This window comes from Podarcis vaucheri (genome assembly GCF_965113315.1).
Source record: "Podarcis vaucheri genome assembly, chromosome: 3".
In the NCBI taxonomy this organism is placed as follows: Eukaryota; Metazoa; Chordata; class Lepidosauria; order Squamata; family Lacertidae; genus Podarcis; species Podarcis vaucheri.
Genome location: NC_138761.1, coordinates 73,637,406 through 73,662,570, shown reverse-complemented (window position 1 = coordinate 73,662,570; position 25,165 = coordinate 73,637,406). Strand labels below are relative to the sequence as shown.

At 41.2% G+C, this 25,165-nt stretch overlaps 1 protein-coding gene across 1 annotated transcript in view; it reads right to left on the bottom strand.

Annotated features, from left to right (window-relative positions):
* CDK19 (cyclin dependent kinase 19) overlaps positions 1–25,087 on the bottom strand; it is an 81,877-nt gene extending 56,790 nt beyond the window's left edge. The window contains 3 exon segments of the mRNA XM_082216803.1: positions 5,975–6,027; positions 6,029–6,035; positions 21,361–25,087. Of these exon segments, the coding sequence (XP_082072929.1) occupies positions 5,975–6,027; positions 6,029–6,035; positions 21,361–21,488 (188 nt within the window). The 5' untranslated portion in view covers positions 21,489–25,087.
* Positions 25,088–25,165: the final 78 nt, after the last annotated feature.

The following is a 25,165-nucleotide window of genomic DNA, read 5'->3' as shown; positions in this document are numbered from 1 at the left end:
GACATCTACTGGGAAGTGAACAATCCACATACTGCAAGTTTAAGACTGCTTCTCCCATTCCTAGTGGGTTTGAAGGTGATGCTTATGTGGGCGATATCTGCCTCCTCAGTTGGGTGCGTACCAAGTCAGCAATGCAAAGGCATCAGGGAAGAGGGAGATTCCAAACTGCCCACCCCCAAATTATGCTACTGCAAAAACTGAGAATCTGAGAATATAATACTCTTTCTTTGAAAATAATAGGTGAAATGCTTTTCGGAAGTAGCATTGAAAACAAATATTGTTAGCACTCCATTTAAAGAAGGATCAGGTATCAGGAGATGGGGAAAGACCTCTGCATAAGAACCACAAGAACCTAGAGGGCAACTGGAAAACAGAGAAAACAATACTGGGTTGAACAAATAGCCTTGCCTACTATATAAAAGCAGTTTCCAGGGACTGTCTTTGGACTATTAAACAAGCAACAATCTTGTCTGGAAAATGTTTCAGAAGTTGAATACTGAGCATGTTAAGATATATGACTCAACAAATTGTTCTTGCAACGTAAAGCTAAGACCTTTGCATGGGGAAGCTTCAGACTCCAAACTGCTCTTCACTTTCCTCTGATTCTTCCCTCTTCTGCATCAAGTGACATAAAGCCCAATGAATGATTGTCAAACAAATACAACCAATGAAAAAACTAACATGTGTAAGAGAGTGAAGAATCTTCTTCCAATTCATGCCATATTCCATTTTCAGGTATCCATGAAGGTCAAAATGAAAGTTTGAAATCAGAACTATCTTTCAGATACTGATCAGAAAAGGAATTTGAGCTATGCTAGTTTTTTCAGTGATATATTATTTATACCCAGCTCTCAGAAAATAAGTATGGTTTTAGGATACCAAGGATGCAATCCTATACACACTTACCTGAAACCAGTCCCAATGAACTCTATGGGTTAAACTCAAGTAAAACATGCTCAGGATTGTAGTCCTGGTTTTCTATGTAGTTAACTTGGATCAGGTTTCCTGGTGCTCTCCATACATTATTTGACAATTCCCAACTAGTTGTTGGGAGTTACAACAGTATCTGAGTTGTGTGTCTGAGCTTACGTACATGTTTGCATATGTTTCAAGCTACCTGGTGGTTTCCAGGGTTACCAAAGCATTCCACTTGGATAGTCTGTGGTAACAGTTATGTTATGACAGTTAAACTGTTGTCTTGCCAGCTGGAAGCTTATGTTTTTCCTTCAGTTGCTTATGCACGTTTTCTGCCAACATCAGGTATGGAAAGCTTGAGTGTTCCTGTACATGATCCAGGTTGTTCAATGAGGATCGTCCTCAAATATGCATAGGACAGCATCATTTGTAAAATGTTATGTTTCTATTAAGTTTACGCTAAATACTCAAATTCACTGCTACGCATTAATAATGTTTCACTAATGTTTATTTTCTCATCTTTAAAAATGCACATTTAATTTGTTTATGCATTGTTTTGCTCTGGTATACCTACTTTTATGCTTAGTTAATAAAAATCTTCCTCTGCTTACTAGATCAGTTTTCAGCTTTTATTTCCCCCTTACTTTTCCAACTGACAAAGCCAAAGATGTTCTTAATTTTTTTAAAAAAAATATTTATCAATACCTATTTAAACATTGAACAGCTAAAAGAAGAATATACATACTTGGAAGCAAGCAGGAAACTACCAAGCCAGTAGACACTGACCAAACTTTGCTCATTTTTTAACTGAGGAGAAACTGAGCATAGCATCACTGGACCCAATACTTCCACAATGTCAAACACCAACTTATTTTTATACACAATTATTTTCATTTTAGCTATATACCCCATGTTTTACACAATGACACCTGTGGTTTGTATAGGGGGATTCATTCTATTTGCAGCATAGTGAACACCTCTGCTAACAGGAGAGGGGAGCCATTTCCCAACCTCTGCATCCATTTCCCAACCTCTGTTGGCTACCCTCACTACCTCCCCATGCTGTTCTAGAGGGCTCCTATATAGAAAATAGAGTAACACCGGTCAGGGTGGGGTTGCAGAGGAGACTCAGAATCAGCTAAACTTTCCTCCCATTTCCATTATCAAAGATGACTGCTGGATCAGAAATCCTTAAATTTAAGGACCACCTACCTCCTGAGCCCTAGACACGCTTCAGGGAGCATAACCAGAGCAGGTGTTGCTCTGACTACCTGGCAGATGGGCAGATGCAATCTGATCTTCTGCCTTCCTCAAGCTATCAGGGCCTGCTCATTAAAGTGTAAAATAGGTACTGCCTAAAGCCAGCAAATTATTTTTAATTGGGGGAGGGGGGGTATAAGAGGCCACAAAATCCTTTTGACATTACAGCTTCCCAGGTAGAAGCCCATTGGAACAGCCAAATTTTAAAACTTTGAAAAATTAAATGACAAGTGGGGGGGGGCAGACTTGCTCATGAGATAACCACCTATGGCAAACAGGAATTCAACAAGTTTGAGCCTTTTCTGTTACAGAAATTAAATTATAAGAAAAGTTTCACCTGTTGACAATCTGACTGTTAAACATTCTATTACTTATGTGTAGCTCCCCCGACTTATATTTGGATTCTCCACTCCACCTGCAACAGAGGATATATTTGGTGGGACTGGATTTCACGGCCAGATATAGAAACGAGCACTTTACTCATACTATAACCCCAGCGTAATTTGTAGTCCCTGCAAAAGGGTGGTATCCTGGGAAATGGAAATGCAGTTTAGGGATCCAGGCCGGTTTCTGTTAACTCATTCCCACCCAAGGAGTGTTCCCAAGATATTCAGCTCTGGCAAAGGACAAAGGGTTGTTGTGGTTCAGTGTCATTCATGCTATTACTGTGTAAGTAACTGTCAGAGTTTGCAGCTGGTACAATCAAGTGTCTTGCTGCTGCTGTGTTCCTTGCCTCGTCCTTGAAGTTTCTATACCGCCACCACAACCCAAATTCACTATAAAAAAAAAGAAATGCACAAGCTTTAAGAATATGGACAGTGCAATTGATTACTATTATTTGAATTCAGGAATCTATTCCTCAGTTCAGGACAGCTAGCGACACTACAGCTGGTTTTGCCTTTCTTTGGCTTGCCTGCTTATGCCACACTGCAAGTTAGCTACTTGCATGCACGTTGATGTGAGACATCGTGCTCAGTTGTGCTGTCTGCTTGCGGCACACTGTAGACAAGATCATGTGAATTCTTTAGGCAGGGGTGGGAAAGAACATTAATGTGTAAAGGATACTTGTCATGATGCAGAGAGCTGGCTCCCTAGAAGAACCTCTCCTCATATCCAGCCCTTAGATTTTTATGAACCATATGTCACATTCATAATAAGGTTGTACAACCGCTTGCTATGCATCATCATCCTAAAATAGTTTCTTACTGGCAGTGTCACCTTCCTGAAACCAACTCACGTTAGAAATTGTCTTCCCCCTAGACACAACTCATGTTAGAAATTGCTATAGTACTCAACAGAAATTCTGAAGAGAATTGAAGAGAATTGAAATCACAAAATGATAAGAGATACCAGTATTAATAATGTGATCCAACAAGTTAATAAGCCAGCTTTCACACCCTTTATATTTGGATAGAAATAAATGTCAGCAACAAGACAGGACAGATGATGCATACCTAAGCAATTACTACCACACCAAAAGATTTGTTCTACACATAAATCCCAGAGAAATAATATTAAGCCTATGCAATTTTTAATATTTAGCCCGGAGAAGAACAGTAAAAATTGAAGCATAAGCCTACTTACTGAGAAAGCTATGAAATGAAAAGCAGACATGCTTAGTTCATTGCATATACTCTTGATGAATTCCATGAGCAACTGTCCCATGTGCTGACCTACATATAATGTGCATTGTATTTTCCTCTACTTAATTTTATTTACACAAGAAATTAATCAAGCCTGATTCAAGCACTGCCAAGCCCATTAGCAGCCATTATTTAGTTTTGTTTAGTCACCTTGAGCCATGCCAGGTTCTAGTGGCAGTGACTGAACCCCACTAGCAGGCCAGCAGCAACTGTTGAGATTAAAGATGCTATTCGTGTAAAAAGGTTATCAGCTCCTGGTTTTGTTTCATGCATGGTGACAATATAATAAAACTGAAGTTAAATTATAAAACGTGTAGAAGAAATTATCAACAGGAGTTTGTAAAAACTCATCCATAGGAGCCATATTCCACTATAAACAAAAAGTTTAACATACACAGAGGAGGAAATTAAATTAAATGTATTACATATTGGTTTCACCTACAATCATGAGCCTAAATGGAGTATGTACAGGTAACACAACATCTTTCTATTTGGTTCAACATTCCTATTCATTTTGGTATAAAGTTGGCATTTGACCAGTCAAATATTGTAAAATAGAGGCCAAGTATTGAAAGCATTAGTTTATTGGAACAAAAAAAGACATACATTGAAGTATATCAATTACAAAAAAGTTCTGCTTTGAAGAAGCCTCCAGAATCCACACCTCCCAAAAACCTTCCAGAGCTCCGAGTTACATCATATGGTGGCCCCTTTTCCATAAAAAGTGCAATGAATAAAGCTTCTGGAACCTAGAACAAAGAGTCTCTTAGAATGTGCAGAGTTCTTTTCTGAGGGGAAATCTTTTCAAGGTGCCACTAAGCATGTGCAGGCTGCCTTTCCTTTGAGAAGGGAATGCTTCTCGCCTGTCTATACCCTCATCATCAACCTACCTACTTAAAATGGCAGAGGCCACGTGGATGCTGTACTGCTTGAAAAGTGGCCTGTAACACTTTTCAAGAAAGTTGGCAAGCTAGCCAACACAGCACCCAAAAGATGCTAGCTGCTAGTTACAATGGCTATGCTCTTCCTCCACCGTCAGAGGCACTATGCCTCTGAATACCAGTTGCTGAGAACTGCAGGTGGGTAGTGCACTGCTGAGCTCATGTCCTGTTTGAGAGCTTCACACAGGCATCTGGTTGGCCACTGTGAAAACAGGATGCTGAAGCAGACGGGCCATTGGCCTAATTCAGCAGACTCTTATTATGTCTTAAGACCAATACACAAACATACACACTGAATCTCACTAAATGCATTCTATGGAATGGTGGCAGCCACCTCCACGGCCCTCCCATAAAGCAGCAGAACGATAGGGAGCAGAACATGTGCTTGTATCTACAACACACGCAAGTACTTCGCTGCAAATGCTGACATGAACCCTTCAAACCTGTGAAGACTCTGTGTGTGTGTGTGTGTATTTGCTTGCTGTAAGCTTCTTCCTGAGCATTATGCTCATGTCGAGAGATACCCGACATTAAGTGAAAGGACAGAAGGGGAAGTTAGGCCATGTGGCCTAAATTGGGAATGGAGAATGGGTAAGTCTTCTGAGGAGAGTTGAAAGGAATAACCAGTCCTATCTGAGAGGCTAGAGTGTGCATGTGAGAGTGACCTCCCTCACTCCCACCGAAGAGGGAGACAAAGGCTCTACAGTGGTACCTCTAGTTACAGACGCTTCAGGTTACAGACTCCGCTAACCCAGAAATAGTACCTCGGGTTAAGAACTTTGCTTCAGGATGAGAACAGAAATTGCACAGCAGCGACGGCGTGGCGGCAGCGGGAGGCCCATTAGCTAAATTGGTACCTCAGGTTAAGAACAGTTTCAGATTAAGAACGGGCCTCCAGAACGAATTAAGTTCTTAACCAAAGGTACTACTGTATAGCCCTTCCATTGCTATCAGGTGAGCCTATGATGGGAAACAGTGGCAAGCTGAGACTTACACAAGGGCATTCTTGATTTCATGGAACATTTGATGATGGAACTTTTGACCAAGTTCAAACAACAGGCAGTCTATTGACATAACTGTTCTATTAACTAAGATCCCAAGCCGACAGGACTATATTTGCCTTTTCCCTAGAAGGATTGCACAACACTAACTACCCCAGCGCACATTCGCACACAAGCACACACTATGACGCCAGAAGGCAACACTCCTCTTTACCTTCTGCTGAATATTCTGCTACCTCCAAGGCTTGAAGTCCATATACGAAGCCCGATGGAATCTATGGACACAGCAGAAGTAAAAGGCAGAGATTTATGTAGATATACAAGATTTACGTCTCAACAGCGCCAAATACCTAGATATCCACTGAGCAGTTCTTTAATAAATAGGCACACCATTTGGAAACATGATAGTTATCAGTCCAAGACTTTCAAGGAAGTTCAGGAGTCACTAAAACAACAAACAGGTAAAGATTATTCTTTGATACTAAACAGAAATATTTGAGAGTTGAAAGTGTTTGTGAGTGGCTTAACTTCCCAGAACATACCCACAAATAGACACATTTTATTGGCCAAACTTTTGCTTCTGGTTAAACACATTTTGCAAGTCTCTGAAACAAATGTTTGGTTTTTTTTTTAAAAAAACACCTAAAAAAACTTCTTACCAGTGGGATGAGAGTAAACACTATGAGCAATCACTTGCCCTTTCAAACCATCTTAAACTCATTGAAAAAAACATAATCTGTATCCACTTCAGTATTGCTGAACCAGATGCAATACACAAAAGCAGTTATGGCTACCTTGAAAATACAACTTACTCAAAAGTTTTTTTTTTCAAGGTAAGCACTGATAAGATCTTCATTTACCTTTTATGGAATATAGATGAATAGCTTCACTTATCCTACTTTTATCATACATTAGCTAATAAGCTCTTTATTTGGGGGGGGGGTGATTCAAAATCCTCTCCATTTATAGCAAGCTAGCTATGTCCCACACAGTACAGGACCACCAGCCAGTTTGACATAGAAGAAAATCCCATTCCTCCTGCCTCAAGGGGAGGGTGAGAAGAGAGAACAAATTATTGTGGGAAAACACTTAAGAACAAATGTATATTCAAAAGTTATCAACAAAAACATAGAAACAGTACTATAAGGAACCAATAAACAGTTGAAATATTTGCATGGATGCAGCAGTGATCACAATATCATTCATGATAAGGAGAAGCCTTTCGGACATCAGTAGTTCAGAAACTGACCTGAATCAGAAGTTTATACTAAGTATTTTAAAAAATCAGAATTCCAGGTACAGGTGGCAAAAAATAAATTGCCACTTAAACATTTTCCAAAACAGCACTGTTTGCACTATATACTGCAGAACAACTGTAAAAATGAATGGCTATTTGCAAGCGAGGCTGTCACCTAGGAGTCTGAAATGTTTCTTCAAGTTCTCGGATAAATGCAATCACACTTGTTTCCCAGCCTTTCTGAAGAAAAGTATTACACTTTAAAACTCCTGAAACACCACATTAAAAGTAAAATTAATGCAGTTTTTGAAGACAGGTTACCATCAAAATTAAGAATAATTTCTGAAATATTTATTCAAGCATTAATTAGAAAAATCTGCTCAAATCAATTAGAAGCAAACAAAGAGACCAGTGGAAGGTCTGTATGTATTATAATTGCTCCTACTGTGCTATAAAACTTCATAACAGAACTTACCCCCCCCCCCATTAGGGGGCTATGCCAATTTACATAGGTAAACAGCTGCCATCTCCAATGATCACTCAGCAAAGGGGAGAAAAATACAAACAGAAAATCCCAAAATGGTGTAAAAAACAACAACAGACAAGCATATAGAATACCTGAAAACTCTGCCAGTACCAAGTAGCCAAGACTTGTACTGCCAATGAAGCCCATAAACTGCCCACACATAGAGGGAGGCAATGAAATAGTGGTACAGCAATAAAACTCCTAACACATTTGCAAAGCCAAGCAGGATCTGGTATGGTTTCAAACTGGATGGGAGACCACGTTTTGAGATTCCTGCATTACAGAGGGTTGGACTAGATGATCATCAAGGTCCCTTTCAACTCTACAATTCTATTCTAACCCCTATCAACAGGGACACACTCCCAGGTGAGTCACTCAAAGGTGAGTCATCTGTCATCAGGCGATTTGCTGGTGGGTGGCCCTATTCACCTATCAAAGTGGTATGAGTAAGCAGAGAGAGAGGGGAGAAGCCAATTCCCTTTTGCCCATGAAGCTCCTCCCATCTTCCTGAGAGAGTGCAATCCTGAAGCCAATTCAAGTAATGTGTGGGAAAGGAATTCTTATTTACCACTCCACAACAACAAAAACAAGAAGGGCAAAATCATAGTCTTTCTTGAACAGCATCATGGATAATAGGGTTCCTGTGTCTCAGATAGCTGTTCAACAGACAGCAGAATAACAGGTGCAGTATCCCACATGGAACTAGCTCTAAGATAGGAACATACTCATCTGCTGCATAACTCTCTGCCATGAAGCTTGCACGGGTACAGTAGTCTGCCTGGAGCAAGCAGATTAACAACCACAAAGAGAAACAACCAGGAGCGTGCTGGGCACCGCTGCTCATCATGGGATGGGTCTCCCATGTTCTCAGCATGGAAAGGGGTGTTGAACAGGATCCAATACCCAGTGCTTTTTTTCTTTAAAAAATGTTCAGCGGTACTCTCATTTTCCTACTCTTATTGAAATACTGCCCTTCAATGTAGGCCAAACTTAGATTCACAAAATGTTTAGGGGTATGTGTACCCCTGCGTACCCCCAGAAAAAGCAGTGCCTATACCTGTTGCAAAGCAGTCTCTGTTAGGGCAGACAGCACCAATAACAGTCAACAGACAGAAAACATAGTTTGTGGACCTGGATGCACATTGCATGTTATGTATTTCAGAGTGTGTGAAAAGGGGAGGGCAAGTGGTGCTACCTTAGTGCTCAATCAAAACTGATGCCTCAAGGCTTCCCTCTGCACCACCTGGATGGCGAGAGGGGAGGGGGGAGACTGTGGTGACCATGAGCATGTTTCTGCTTAGTAGGGCTATACTGAAGCACTATGTATGTAGCTGCTGGTCGTTCTGTGATCTTCCAAGAAAGGGGGTGGGGAACCTGAGGCCCTCCAGATGTTTCTGGACTAGAACTCTCATTGTCTCAGACTATTGGCCATGCTGGCTGAGAATGATGGGAGTTACAGTCCAACAACATCTGGAGGGCCACAAGTCCCCCATCCCTGCTTAGTGCAGAGAAGTGTTAACAATGTCCTGAAGAACCTAGAAATGTTCTGGAGACAAGCTATTTAGTACAAAGTATCCCATTTCCCAAAACTAAAGTTCACCTTGTGAACTAAACATGCATGGCAAGAGAAATATTGCCCCACACCACTGGGGCTCTAACTATGAAATAAACAGGTATAGGTGACAGCCTATGTTTCTCCCCTGGGCTACCCATGACTCTATGTTATTTCAGCCTTTCTACCAGTGTTTCTTGGCTGTCAGAATGGGCTGCAAACACAATGTTCTGACAGTATAGCTAAAGATGGTGATTCATCGTGCATTCTGCCTATGTAAGGGTGATTCAGCCAAATCCTATGGTCTCTCAACTGATAGGTATTGAGTACAGGATTGTGCCTTAAGTCTTTCCAAAAGAAATATAACACCATCTCCCCGCCACACAATGCTACAGTTCAATTACACTTATACCATGTAACTGAAATGATTATGCATTTTAATTTTTTTCCTACCCTTAAAGGGAAACCAAACATGGAAGACATGCACTGTAGCTCTGAGCAGCCATACGCAGTAAGAAAATAAAAGATGAGGCACTGCTGTGAGGTGGTATGCAACTGAGTATCACACAGTAATTAAACTCAATCTGAGGCAGCAGCAGGACTGATGCTCATTAAATGTTGTATGACCATTTTTTCTTTAATTTACAGTACTTGCCAGAGAAGTAGCAATAACACCATTAAACCATGGCCTAATAATCTATACACACTAGTATCCTGAACTACATCCTGCTTTTCTTCCCAAGGCCATCCTACATCCTGCATAAAAGCATGATATAAAAACACTGCTTGAAAACAACTAGATAAAGGAAATAAGTCTCACAGCACTAAGTAAACAAATGTTATAAATTCTTACACCTGATTACAAATCTTTGTTGTGGAACTTCTTGATAGTGCTAAGCACATTATCTGAAATACAAACATCACTTTATCTGTTCCAGTTTTCAGTTTTGGTTTCAATCACTGTAAGTTAGGTTTCATATGTTTTCCCCTTTCAGTGACAGTTTATATTCAATTTATGTTAATTTTCTTCCATTTATTAAAAATGCTTTCACATTTGACAGCAACAGCACCTTGCAGTCTGTAATATATCACTTGTGAATGTTGTTAATGCAGTAAGGAAGAAAGTCACTATACACATCTGATCTTATGTAAAACTGATTAATACAAGAAAAAAACTGGTGCCTATGGAAACAAGCTCTTTGTGAAGAACACAACCAGCAGGAAGTTATACATGAATGAGACTCATACCATAATTCATGTGTATTTTGCCATTTCATTTGGGGGCGAGGGGTGGGGAATAAGCTCTGTGACTGAATAAAGAACATACAAGAAAGCATTGAGCTTCTTGCAGGTGGTTGGACTAGATGACCCTCACAGTCCTATCTAACTCTACAATTCTATGAGGGGGGCATACACACCAAGAATATTCAAAGACATTTTTCCACTTTTAAAGCGTTCTGAGCACTATAGTTTGTTAAGGGTGCTGGGAACTATAACTTTGTGAGGGATAAACTACAGTTTCCAGGGTTCTTTGTGGGGCAATGTGCTTTGAATGTGCTTTAAAGGTATAGTGTGTACAAAAAGCAAACCCAAGGCTAGCTCAATCACAAGGAGTGCTTACAGCAACAATTTCCAGCAGAGTAGCTGTGTAAGTGTTGTAGCAAAGATCCTTGCAGCGCCTTAAAAGCTATTCTATTCTTTTTTCTATTCAGGATAGTAACTGGGCTGGGTGAAGGAGAAACAGATTGCTCTGTTCCTCCTTCACCAGGTCATTTGGTTGTGTGCTATAATAGCAAACAACAACAACAATTTATTATTTATACCCCGCCCATCTGGTCACATGGATAAAGTTTTCCTTTCTCCTTCCTTCTTGGTCCCCATTTTTCACCAGTGCAGAGTTGCTCTACTGCCACTACTGCTGTGGTTTGTTTCTTCCATCTGTGCACATGCCTCTCCCATTTTTAAATCATCAGACAGCAGCACAGCAAAGAGATGGTGATGGTAAACCAAGCCACACCACAAGCAGTGAGGGTGGCATTCTTTCTCATACTTGTTCCCTCTGTTGGGATCTCCTCAGCACCCAGTAAGACAGCATTGTCCCATCCCTAGCCAAACACTCTCTTCAGTGCTGCAGAGGAAGAAAACTGGCCAGCTGAAAAGCCTCTAGCTGTTATTACTCCTGACTCTTTGATACCTTTGCTGAGTACAAAGCGTGTCTCTGGTGCTTAGGGATCATGATGAAAATCCTTTTGGCTCCAGCTGCCACCACTTCTGTCTCCTAATACCATACCAAGACAAAAAAGGTTACTCTCCAGGTGTATTTCCAGAGTGGATGGCCCAAGAAGCTCAGGAACCCCCACTCCATGCTTAGTTGGACCCACAAAGGACCTTGCTATTGAGAAGAAAGTGAGTGGCAGCTGCTTTGCATCTGACACTGGGTAGCTGGAATTGGCTGTACATCCTTACCGCTGTGCCACCATCACTAGCCCCTCACCTCAACTCTCTTTCACCACTAGTCCCCATCCATTCCCAGGGAGGTAAGTGCCTGGGGCCTCAAGCCTGCCTCCATCTCTGCTGCTCAGTATGCATCAGAAACACAGAAGGCCACTGAGTGAGAGAACCTCTTCTCCCAGTGTACAGAATTTCTAGCCTGCAATTTGTTTTCACTAGGCAACTTTTAATTCCTAAAATAGACTGACAAAGGAGAGCTGAGTTTTCAGGGCATACTCAATCTGCCCTTCTTACGACTCAAAGCAAATGAAGAAATTTGTCAGGCTTTACAGTCAAGGTGTCAAGGGAATACATTTTCAAAATGATCCACTTTGTGGGTCATGTGTACCAAGAATATTTTCCCTCTAATATTTTAAAGCAATATATTTTCATTAACTTAATGTACCACAACATTTTACTCCGTTATAATACAGTTGGAACTTTTTTTGGAACTGAAGTTATTGAACAAGCTTGCAAACTCATCATAAAACATCCAGCTTGGAGCAGATTCAGACTTGAAACAAACAAGTCTTTTTTAGGTCAGCTGTTCATGTATTTTATCCAAGGTGAAACCTGAGATAAAATACTGCCTTTGTTTCAGTTCATGAACACCAACAAACAAGGTCAATAAAGGATACATCTTTCAGAAACACAATTTCAGTTTTTTAAGTAAAGTGTGTAATCCTATGCATAGGAAATCTTTACTTCTGACTAAATTTTTCAAAAATGTACTAGAAGTGCAAAATACTGAAAGCCCTTTAAGTTTCATCCTCAAAAAAATTACTTAATTTCTCAGAAGGGTAAAGTCATTCAGCAGTTTGATACATATAGATATAAAGCACCTTTACATGAAAAAATACAATCAAGTAAAAATGTGGTTTTTTTGGCATAAACACACTATTCAGTTTAGCTGCAATCCTATGCACATTTACATTTAAGCTCACTGAACTCACAAGGATCTACCAATTAAACTTAAAATTATTCAAACAATTAAGCATGCTTAGATCATGCGGCATATATCAACATTATACTGTTAATGATTTTTGGCAAGCAAAAAGGGGAAATACGTTATGCAGCAAACTGATAACTGATTAAATGTTTGTCAAGTTATAACGCTTGGAAGGGACTCACTAAGCATGCTCTCCACAGAGGCTAGAAAGTCATTAAACGATGTCCCTTCTCACAGGTTGAATCTGGTAAGTATTCATAATGGGAAGAAAATGCTTTGAAACGAACAAGGTGAGCAGGACTGTCTGAAGCCTTTCATACTGGACAGCAAAGGGAGCCTATCTGAAGTTTTGTCAGGTTTTACTTAGGGCCTGTTCACAGTTACAAATCCAGTCAATCTTCACATGAGGAACCTCAGTGTGAAAGAGGCTGTACATGGAGACTGCAGAATAACTTCCTGAATCTACCAAAGAAATAATTGTAGGTTTCTCACAACGTAAACAGTCAGATTTTTTTTTTTTTACCAAGATTGGCCCACATGATCCTGTACACACCAGAGGTTGTACAGGGGGAAATGAACAGCTGGTAGTCATGTGAGCCAGTTCATAGTGACTTACTCTCATGCCTGGCAGAGCAAGAAAGTCATGTCTGTACTTCCAGGAAACCAGTAGTCAAAGATACGGCACTAGGAGTTACAGATTCTCTGTGATAGAAAAGTAAGCTCAAGAGCAGAAGACAAAGTGCATAATGGACACAAAGTTTGAAGAGAGACTGCAGACAGGTAGGAATGGCTTTGGGGAGAGGTGCTATGGTTACTGTAAGGATGAGTAGCAAGCATTAATGCTCTTCCCCAGGGAGGCTCACCTGGCACCTTCATTAAATATCTTAAGGCATCAGGTGAAAACATTCCTCTTCCCCCAAGTCTTTGGCTGATTAAATAATCTATGGCCTTTTAAACTGGAAGGGGTTATTGTTATTTCGTCATTATGTTATGTATTTCGTGCTTTCGTACTGTAAACCACCCTGTGATTTTCAGATGAAGGGCAGTATATAAATTTTATTCATCATCATCAAAATATTCCTGACATGAAGTAGCAGCTCTTAAACTGGAGCTAATAGATTTAAATTTTCATAGATGACGGACTTGTCTTACTAGTCTGGATGTTTCTATCAGAATGACAATCACCGAGATTCGTGTTTAAATAGCTTGCAGATGCAGCCCACCTCAACAGCCTCTCAAAGCTCTTGATTTACTATAAGTACTGACTTAGGAAGGTCAAGTTTAGTTGGCTGTCTCAGCAGCCTAGAAAGACAAGATCACTTCAAACACAGAATTCAAACATGCAAGGTTAGCACTATAATAAAAAGGTTATTTAATCAATACAACCAACAGTCTTTCAGAATCACTAAGCACCACCGACGGCCCACTGGTCTGACCAGGCACTTCAGGCATTCATCAACTCCCAAAAGAGTGTGTTTATTTAGGTTTTTAAAATAAGCACTACTGGGTTTTCTTTATTCTTACCCCTCTCTAAAGCTAAATTCATGTAGGATGTGAGTCACATGAAAAGCTTTTATCTGGATAAGCCTTACATGTGCTTCACCACAGTGTGCTTCACCACATTTAAATTCACATACAAAAAAAAGTGTGCTCATCCATTCATGTGCAACATTAGCATGCCAATAGCACACCCTGATTGTTGGCATGCTAATATTACATGTGAATGGGGCAACATATCCTGCAAGTTCTTTAAGATATAGCAAGCATGGGAAACTTACATGAGTTTGGGGAGCTTTCACTGTGAGCTTTCACTGTGGTCAATTTCATGTATAAATCAGGTCTAAGATTAGCTACTACAGAGCTGACCAAATCAAAGAGATATGCCACTGGCTATGCCATCACTCACTACAGGGGGAAAAGCTACTACCATAGCAATTATTTCTTTGTGTACCTATCCAAGCAAAGCAACTGTTTTAGAAGCAATATTTCATAGCTGACAAAAGTGTGATATAACAATATTTGTTGCATGATACTTATTGAATCTGTAAAATATAAAGTGGGCAAACAACAATCATGAAAATGTACTAAGTACTGAATGCATTCTCCCAATTTGTTTAAGATTCATCTGCAGAAAGATTAAGAAGGATGCTGAAACAATCTATAAGAATGGGTAGAATGGATTTTAGCTATAGCAGTGCCTTGGTACCATGGTGATTGGCAAACTATAAATATGCATCACTGCTGGGTTTCTATGGAGTTTTAGCTGGCAACACGGCTAGAGGCCTCCTTCTACCAATAACATTCCCACACTAAAACTTTGCCACAGCTTTTTCTATTCAAAAACAAGTATTTTTTTCAAGGAGCCATTCTTGCAACTTTGTATTTGTTGATGTCTTTTTTTCTAAATTATTTAACTGATACACCTCAAAACCTCATATACGTAATAGGTGTAATTTGCTTAGACACAATGAGGTACACAGAGCTATTCAGCGTCACAAAATTAAAATCAAAGCCATTTAACCTAGAGTGATTTAAGCTAAGTTTATTTTAACACAAGCTTTGTAAGTATGATGCAGCCTTCTATGTAGACATTTTTATAATCCTAAATAAGCACTTACCAAGGAAAAAGTTCCACTGAACTGAGTGGATCTAACTTCTGAGAAGACATTATAGGATTGAACTCTTAACGGGTTTTTTACACCTTTTTTAATGTATTAAAATCCCAAGAAAAAATATGTCTTAATATTAAGTGTTCTAACACTCCAATAAATTTATCAAACTTACTTCTAAAGTAATTACCCCTCCAAACATTTTAATTTAATTTATAAAAGACTCCATTCATTTGAAGGCTACTATATGCAGGTGGCGCTGTGATCTAAACCACTGAGCCTAGGGCTTGCCAATCGGAAGGTCGGCGGTTCGAATCCCTGCGACGGGGTGAGCTCCCGTTGCTCAGTCCCGGCTCCTGCTAACCTAGCAGTTCAAAAGTACATCAAAATGCAAGTAGATTAATAGGTACTGCTCCAGCAGGAAGGTGAACATAAACGGCATTTCCGTGTGCTGCTCTGGTTTCACCAGAAGCGGCTTAGTCATGCTGGCCACATGACCTGGAAAAACTGTCGGCACACAAACGTCGGCTCCCTCAGCCAGTAAAGTGAGATGAGCGCCGCAATCCCAGAGTCGTTTGCGACTGGACTTAACTGTCACTGGTCCTTTACCTTTTTATACTATACACACTTGCTTGGGAGTGAGTTTCTTCAACTCAATGGAACTTACTTCTGAGTAGACATGCATACAGGATTGTACTGTAAAAGTAACATTCCACAACCCTTTGTTCCTTCCCCCATTCTTAAGAGAAAAATAAACACATACGTAGTTGTTTCTTCCCTCTCTGAATATCCTCCTTAAGATTTAGAATGTTTAAAGCTGTTTCAGAAATGTTGGTATCCCAGTAACTGACTCATGAAAATAAGTTTTTAAACCATATAAATTAGTAATGAGATATTAACATGACAATCTGATAGCATCTACTCTGAAGTAAGCCTCATTGTTTTTATTTCCACTTTCTCCCAGGTAAGAATGAATAACCAACCAAAATAACTGAAAGACCTGCCAGCTGTTTGCAGGATTGCTCCCCTCTGTTTCTACTTATTTCTAGACAAAGTATGGCGGTAATGGGATCTTTATCTGAACAGAACCCTAGGTACAATCCAAGAACACATGAATACCAACACCTAAAAACATTTCATATGGAAGAATGCATTTCCTAAGGCATATCGCATTGTGGTCTCTGAGAAGCCTCAAACAGCAAGAGCATAGCATGTTACCCAGGTTGCCCCCGCCCCCTTTGTTTTTTACAGAAGACAGAACTCCTGCAACTTAGATGTAGAAGAGGAATTACAATTACCTTTTCTATAAAGACACAGGAGCTATGGGTGTAGCCAAGGGGGGCAGGGGGCAGCTGCTCTCCCAAATCAATCAGTAAAAATACATAACTTACTGAGGTTCTGGCCCCCTAACATAAAGCCTGCTCCTCCAACATAAATCCTGGCTATGCCCATGACAGGAACCCTATCTTCTTTTTCATCTGGCCCCCCTAGTTTTATGTAGTGACTGGGTAACTCCCCTTTGCTTGATTCCAAATCCATTCTTCTTTTCCTGAAACCTTGTGCACATCCCCCCCAAGAACATTCAGGAATAAAGGAACATGGAGAAATGAGCTTCTCTTATCTTCAGGTTCCCCTGTATCCCCTCCCCCTCCCAAAACATCACAAGAAAAGCAGAGTGAGGAACCAGCAGCAAAGAGGGATCCTAAGAGAGTGGGAAAGTCTGCTTGTGGGCCTTGTCCTTAATTAGAAATGAATTCTAAAGCTTCTCAATTGCAAGGACTTTGCTGGGAAAAGCAGGAGGACTGGAGGCAGAGCTGAGTAGCCAGAACAAAGACAAATCCCATTACTAGCTAGACCCAAATTCAGAGGGATCTCAACACTCTATAACGGGGCAAGGCTTTCTGACCTAAATTCACCCTATCACTAGCTTTTAGTGGTCACTTCTACATTCTAGAAGCTGAACACACTAACGATGCGAAGTCATTTGATGTAGCATAGAAGAGTGGAATGGGAAGCAACTTGTTTATTTTGACAGTACTTTTATAACTTGTTTCTCTACTTGTCTTGAGTTTTCGGGGTGGGGTTAAAAGTCTAAGTACTGTAAATAAAAATAAAATTTGAAATTGTGGTACACAAGTTAAATGTAACAGAAGCAACTACGTATGTAGCCAGCTCCATTGCTCCTATTCCACCAATACTGAATCAAAGGACATACAACCATTACACCCACAAGAGCCAAAACCACCAGCTTATAACTGTATTTATATCATAAATGTACCGGTAAACTACAATACAGGCAACAAAACTGTTTTAAGGTGCAATAAATTTTGCAAGCATTTTTATACACGGAAAGTTTTAAATAAATGCAAAAAGGTTTAATCAGATCTTTTGCATTCATTACTCTTTCCCAAACTGTATCCTTCATGGCAGCAATAACCAATTTAATTATAAGACACAACATAAGAGGCTCAATGAATTTCAGACTATCACAGCGCAACATTTCAAATTTGTTAAAACTTATATCTCAATATGGATGTTTTGTGCAATAGTGCCTTGAAAATAATATACAACATCTGGCTTGCAAACAATCTCAATACCATTACATTGTAACTATTTATACTGGCCAATAGGCAAGCAGATGCTCCATGAAAAAACAGCCATTACAGAAGTGAGGTGATAAACTTCCAGAAAAAACTGCAGCAGCAAAGTTAATAAGCCTTCTGTACTGGTTTGGCATATTGACTAAGAGCCAGCAATGACCTTCAAGGAATTTTCCCTAGGAATTCCCTGAAATCGACATGAATCCAAACATGACAAAATCAGAACCAGAGCAGGCCTCTTATCACTCTTGCAAGTAGTGGATTAAATCTTCCTCCCACCTCTCCACCCTCACCCACTGGCTCCCCATTTTCCCCTCCCACAGTCTCCCTTCTCATATCTCCTTCCCTGCCATCATGGTGCTTTTTCCACACCTACAAAAGGCATTGCAGCTTTCTCCTTCCCTTTTAAAACTGGAACAGGTATCCTGAATGCGGCCACCACACATTTCCTCCAAGTCTGAAAGACGGAAGCAGGTCTCACAAGCCTGTATATAAGAGCAGCTAGTGCAGTAAGGTGGTACTGCAGAGAGATGTTTCCAATATGGGCATTGCTGCTGCTTACCAAGAGGTGTTGTAGGGGCAGAGCAACAGTGAGGTCAAGGCTCTGTGAGCACATCAGAGCGAGTGCTGGATTGGTTCCACCAGTATGTCTGCACAGCCATGACCTCCCACTGCTAACCCAGTAAGTGACAGAGAAACCAGTATCAGGAGGGTATCTTTGTGGTACTGCCTCACCAAGCTGGCCTCTCCAAGCTGAAAGAGGGAGGTGCATTAATAAAGCTAGAACAATGTATCTCCTGCATTGAAAGAGGAATTGTGTATCAAGAAAAGCCAAGTGTTAAAGTCTGTTGATACTATGCAAATTGAGCAAAAAATGATATATCATGCAAGTCTGCCACATTTATTCTATTCTCCTAGACACTGAGAGGCAGAAAGATCTATTTTAAAAAATTGCACCTCCCACCGCTGGACAACTGAGAAGCCAGACAGGTGGCTAAATAAGGTTTCATCAGGCCTTGCAACACACTTTTAAATATCTTTGAAGAATAAGGACAGGGAACTCACTTTATTTCAAATTCAAATACATTCCCAGGAAGCAGAATTCTGTCATCCTGCAGAATCATGAGATACTGGACTTATGTCAATGTCATGTGTAACACTCAACTCTGTAACCATGGCTAACAGCACTGCTGCAGCTATGATAAGACAAATATGTAGTTTGGTGCTGCTATTCATTTGGTTGACCAAACACAATCCAGGAAAACAAGTGTGTTGAGCTGCTAATTCCTTCATATAAATGGTCATAACGGGAAATGTTTGAGAAAAATATTATCTTAAACAATTTAAGTTCTTTTTGTTTATTTACTCCAAAGAGATGCAGGAAGATGCTATTAATTTCCGCCCGGCCAGTTGTAAGTATCACAGCTATTGCAGCTGCATCAAAGTAAAAGAAAAAACCCAAGTTTTAATAGATCATGCTAAGGCAGTTTAAGGCTGCAATTCTAACCCCACACATTTAGGAATAAGTACTACACTTGAGTTGGGATTGGACAGTAAGTCTCATTTAATTCCATGGCACTGTTAGTCAGTTTATTTTTTGTTTTGTTTTGTTTTGTTTTGTTAGTGAGGGAAGGAAAGCACAACTCAAAATTTGTGATCACACCTGATCTCTTGATAACAAAGTTGGTGGACGGAGGTTGTCTAATCATATATTTTGCTTGAATCTTTGGCATGTGTGGACCTGAGCAACACCTGGTGGGAAACTATTGAAAACCACATGCATGCGGCTTCTGAGCATTCAAAAGGACAAGTGGAATATAAAAATAGCAAAATAAATAACTGTCAATATATTAATATAATATTTGCTGAAAAGCAGTAAAACTGTTTTGTGATTTTTTTTGTCTCAATATTGCTTTTTCTGGGCCTAGTATTTTGATGCCTCTAAAATCTGCCCATGCTTCAGAACGAAATGTAGAGGTATTGGAGCAAATATTGGTTCTCCCTCTCCCTACTGGAAAAGCTGTTAATCCTAAAGTTGTGTTTCCCTTTTCCCTACTGCATAATAAATAGAAGGGTCTCATCTCATGACTTGTGTTGGAAGACTACTGTGATTAACTTTGTCAATAACATAACTGAAACTGCAGGCTTATACATTTATCCACATGGCTCCCACTGTAAAAGAAAACTACCAAGTTGAAAAGACAACACACACATAGCTATGTTGATCTATCAATGTATTACATGGGAATGTCTCTACCTACTGTGATTTTTGCTATCATTTCTATCAGTTAGCATGAAATTAATATTGAATGTCTGCAGAAGAGAGCTACTAAATGTTGTGAATTAAGGATTTGTACACTCAATGAGACAAGCAGTCCAATCCCGTACATATTTACTCAGAAGCAAACCCTACTGTTTCATGGAGTTTATTCCAAGTAAGGGTAAATACACAGGACTGCAGACTTACCAGAAACTGGGTTTTGTGCATCCAGATTTTTAAGCATTTGTACATACTGTAATCAAAATACCTGATTTGCCAAAGCAGAATAGTTACAAAAGGCCTTGATTTCTTTTTCATGGTGGAGACCATTGACACTATATAAACATAAAACCACTTTCAGTACTCAAGGGATTTTACATCATCAGCCTGTATATATAGCATTACAAAAATATAGATCAGAAATTTAAACATGGGAGTATACTTTGCTCTTTGTTTTCATACATTAACCAATCCTAGATACACATATATAGAATACCGTTATAATACTGAATAGACTTTTCGATCCAGAGGAGTTCCAAAAACTATCTAGTCAAAACATCTACAAAGCATCAGACTCCTCTCTATCCAGATATATGCCTACACAAGACAGTGCAGATTATTATTATCCAAACAGGTAATACCTGTGTCACATGAGATGTACTTGTAGGACAAGTAGTAAAAAGAATTTTTTCTCAAGCAAGTAATTTGTGCACTAACAGCAAAAACCCTTTTATTCCGAGCAGCTAATATGAATTTGGGGGGCTCTCCCCCTCAAATGTAGATCAGATAAAATCAAAGTATGATATTAAGACCTATTAACCCAACAAAGACCGTTTTCTTAGCTCTGTGACCAGGATACTATCTCAAGCTCCAAACATTCCCAGTGCTTCCGACCGAGAAAGAGGGAAATTTTGTTGCTTACTCAAATCAGGTCAAGCATTTAAATCCTAGGCTTTGAACGGCTGAGACTTGAGAGGATAGTTTTAGTCCTGCTTCATGCAGAGAAAGCGCGGTTTGGGCTGGACCCTACAAAACAAACGAGGGGAGAGCGCGTCTCTTCCTGGATCCCGTTCGACCCCGAGCCTCCTTCACACCCCAAAGGCACGAGGAGCGGAAGGAGGGCTTCGCCAGCGCGGGACAAAGTTTGTTCCCGCCCTCAGCCGCCTCTAGCGGGCGGGGTTGGGGCTCGAGAAATAAAACCCGCCGCCGCCGCTGTGACAGCAATCGCGGAAAGCGGCGGGGCTTCAAAGTTCAGCCGACCTCGCCGGCGCCTCCTGGCAATCCGCGCTTCCTCGGCTCCCGCCCGGCCGGCTCCCCCCCCCTCTCTCCCCGACCCCCCCCCCCCGCCCTTCTCGAAGGAGCACGGTTCCCTCTTACCCGTCCTTGCGCCGCGCTTTGAAGACGTGCCCGTAGGTGCCTCTGCCGACTTTGCACCCCTCGTACTCGAACAGATCCTCCACCCGCTCGCGCTCGGCCGCCAGCTTGGATTTGAACTCGTAGTCCATGTCTCTCACCCATGGAAGGGGCGGCCGCAGGGAGGGCGGGATGAGGCGGCGGGACCAGCGGCCGCGCGAGCGTCAGGGGCACGAAGCCACCGCACTGGGCACCATTTCCTTGTTTTGGGTTTTTTTTTGGGGGGGGGGAGTCCGCTCCGCCGCCACCCGCTTCAACTAGGGCTTCCAATAGTTAGGGCCGCAAGGGATTCTGGGCTTGGTAGTATCGGAGGAAGCGCGAGCTCAAAGGCGTCTGGGGAAGGTTGAGGAAGCGGAGACTACAGTTCCCGGCGTCGCTTGCAGCACCGAAGCCTGTGTGCGCCTGCGCATTGCAACCCGCTCCCCGGTTATTGCTGAGCGGGTGGTGGGAAGTTGCTGAGTCTTCACGTTGCCGGGCAGTGGCGGGAGAGTCAGGCGGTTGCTTAGAAGGGAGACAGCGGAGTCTCTTTGCTTCGTTTATCCGCCTGCAGAACAATGACTCGCAGTCACACTCTTAAGCGGCGAGGCGGGGAACGGGGTACGGCCGAGGTCGGTCGATTGAGGGTCTCGCGCTGGAGCTTGTTTATCTCCTGAGCTGTCATTCAGGTTGTATCCCCGCCCTTCGCTCTTACATTCGTCACCGTTGGCTAGACTTCGTCCCGCCTTTTCGCCCTTCACCATTGAGCCCGCCCAAACGCTGAATCTGAAACGCTGGCCTTTTTGTCAATCAATTGAAAGGCGGAGCCTCAAGTCTGAGAGTTGATGGAGAAAGGCTGCCGCTTGGGCAGATCTCCGCGTCGTCGTCGTCCCGCAGCTCTTCCCAAGCCTTCGCGTTTCTCGCCCTTCCCCCCTTCGCTAGCATATTGACAATGGCTCTGCTCACGCGCCTCTCGCTGGCTCCCACTCCCGCCTCCTTCGGCTCGCTCGCTTGACATTGCGCAGCGCTGCTTTCCTGGAGCGTCTCATGTTCTATGAACGGAGGAGCGGCAGAGCGCCGGCAAAGCTCTTCTGCCCTCAGATTAATAATTAAAAGAAAAGGCAGCAGGTGCACGTTCCCAGGCGCTAGAGCGGGAAGACGCTGCCCCACAGGCAACGCGTACAATATGCCTCACCGACCAGGGACTACCTTAGGACGCGGAAGGGGGTGGAGATAGGGTAGAGCAGTTTTCAAGCTGGCGTTGAGTTTAATGTCTCTTGAACATGAAGCCTAGAGACTTCGAAACTTGACGTAGAGGAACACTTTGCTTACAAAGATAAAATTGATTTGGCACCTATTGGTTTGCCTCCACCTCTTCCTAATGTATTTCGAGTAACCATCAGCATTCAAAAGGCATTGTTAAATGACTCATACAGTTTACATGCAGGTCTGCGCTTGCTCTGCAAGGTCTTTCTCTTCTTCAGATAATGTAAACTTACAGATGTGCAGACTACCATATCACAAAAGCTGTGTTTTCCCTTTCATTTCATTTGTACCTTAAAAACAAGTCATGCCAGGCAAATCTCATTTCTTTTTTTTTTAATGGAGTTACTGTACAGTCTTGGTGGATCAGGGGAATGCTGTGGACACAGTGTATCTTGATTTCAGTAAGGCTTTGGACAAATACACACACCCCGTGATATTCTTGCGAGGAAGCTGGTAAAAGGTGGCCTGAATGAAGTAACTGGCTGACTGACCGAACCCAAAAGTACTGTACTCATTAATGGTTTCTTCTCATTCTGGTAAAAAGTGACAAGCGGGGTTCTGTCCTGGGCCCATTGTTGTTCAATGTCTTTATAAACAACTTGGACAAAAGAATTGAGAGGATATTAGTCATGTTAGTCCACCTGCCAACGCTGCTTCTGTACTCTGTGAATTAAGTTTCAGCTTCTTGTACAGCATCCAGTCCTTCTCAACAATGAACAGTTCACTGTTTCAACTGCCTCCCTTGGTTCAGCTGAAAATGAGAGACAGGGTTGGGTGTCATCAACATACTGATTATGCTGCATCTGAAATATCCATATAACCTCCCACAGTAGCTTCATTAAGGTGTTAAATAGGGTGAAGGATAAGAAAGAGCATTGTGGAACCTCTAATAACAAGTGGAGCCCTGCTGGATCAAACCATAAACAAATAGTTTACTACACTGTTCTCACATGAGCCAAGCAGATGCCTATGGGAAGCCCACAAACACAATACAAGCACAATAGCATTTTCCACATTTGTGTTTTCCAGCAACTGGTATTCAGTCACATATCACCTCCAATATTAGAGGCAGTGTACAACTATAATGACTGGCAGCCTTGATAGCCTTATCCTCCAATAGTTTGTCTTATTCTTTTTATGTTTGTGCAAGTTGGTGGCCAATGTTAAATCTTGTGGGATAAAATTCAATAGTTTATGTGCTGTGTAGATGACTTTGGGTTCTAATATTATGGGAAGGGGAGAAAGCCTCTCTATCCACTTTATCCACACCATGCATAATTTTATGCACTGTTTCTAACCTAAAAAGCCCCAAATGTTGTAACCTTTCCTTATATGGGAATTGGTCCTGCCTTTCTATAATTTTGGTTGCCTTTTTCAACACCTTTTCCAGCTCTAAGATAGTATTTTTGATGTATGACTACCAGAAATGTTCGTACTATAATCTGGTCACACCATCAATTTATATAACACCATTATGATTGGCAGTTTTATTTTCAGTCCCTTAAGGGACTTTATCAAAAGCTTTTTGATAAATGGCCATGTTTATGTTATCTGTTGATCACCCCTAGTCATATGCATATGGACACTCTGAACTCTAAAAGGTTAGTTATATATGACTTAAATTTGCAGGAGCCATACCAATTTTGCTTCAGCCAAATTTGGTCTTTTATGCTTGGTAATTCTAATTTTAATAATAGTTTTCATTATAGGTTGGATACTTGAAAACTAATTTCATATATACTTTCTGGATCCCTTTTTAAAAGTTGATTATATATTGACCACTTTCTGGTCCTCAGGTATGCACGCTGATCTCACAGATGTTACTTTTTTTTGTTAGAAGATCAGTTATTTAAATTCAAGTTTTTAAAGGGCTCTCAAGTAGATGCTACCTCCTGGATGTGATGTCTTCATTTTTAGTTTGTCATCAAGGCCTAGAACGTCAATTCTTGTCACCACCATTTGCCTCTTCAGACTCAGTTCAGGCGCAGGGATCAGCACTACAGCTTCTCTGCAATCTCCTTTTCCTCCTTTAGTACACCTTTGACTCATTTGTCATCCAAAGGACCAAACATCTCTCCAGCTAGTCTGCTGGTTCTAACATGTTTTTTAAATGTATTATTGTTGGTCTTTAAAAAAAAATGCAATATGAAATGTTCTCTTGTAGTCTGCTTGCATTTATTTTGCCAAAGTTTCTGTACCTTTTTGTTCTCCTCATTTGGATAAGACTTACATTTTATAAAGGAAGGCTTATTTTCTATCGTGACTGGAGCATTCATTTACCCAATTGAAGTCACCCATTACATTTCCTTCTTTGCATGCCTCCTTGGTTTCTGTCTCCATCTCAAGATCACACTGAGCATTTTGGTCATGGTGTGATAGCATGTAAAAGGTAAAGGGACCCCTGACCATTAGGTCCAGTTGTGGCCGACTCTGGGGTTGTGGCGTTCATCTCGCTTTATTGGATGAGGGAGCCGGTGTACAGCTTCTGGGTCATGTGGCCAGCATGACTAAGCCGCTTCTGGCGAAC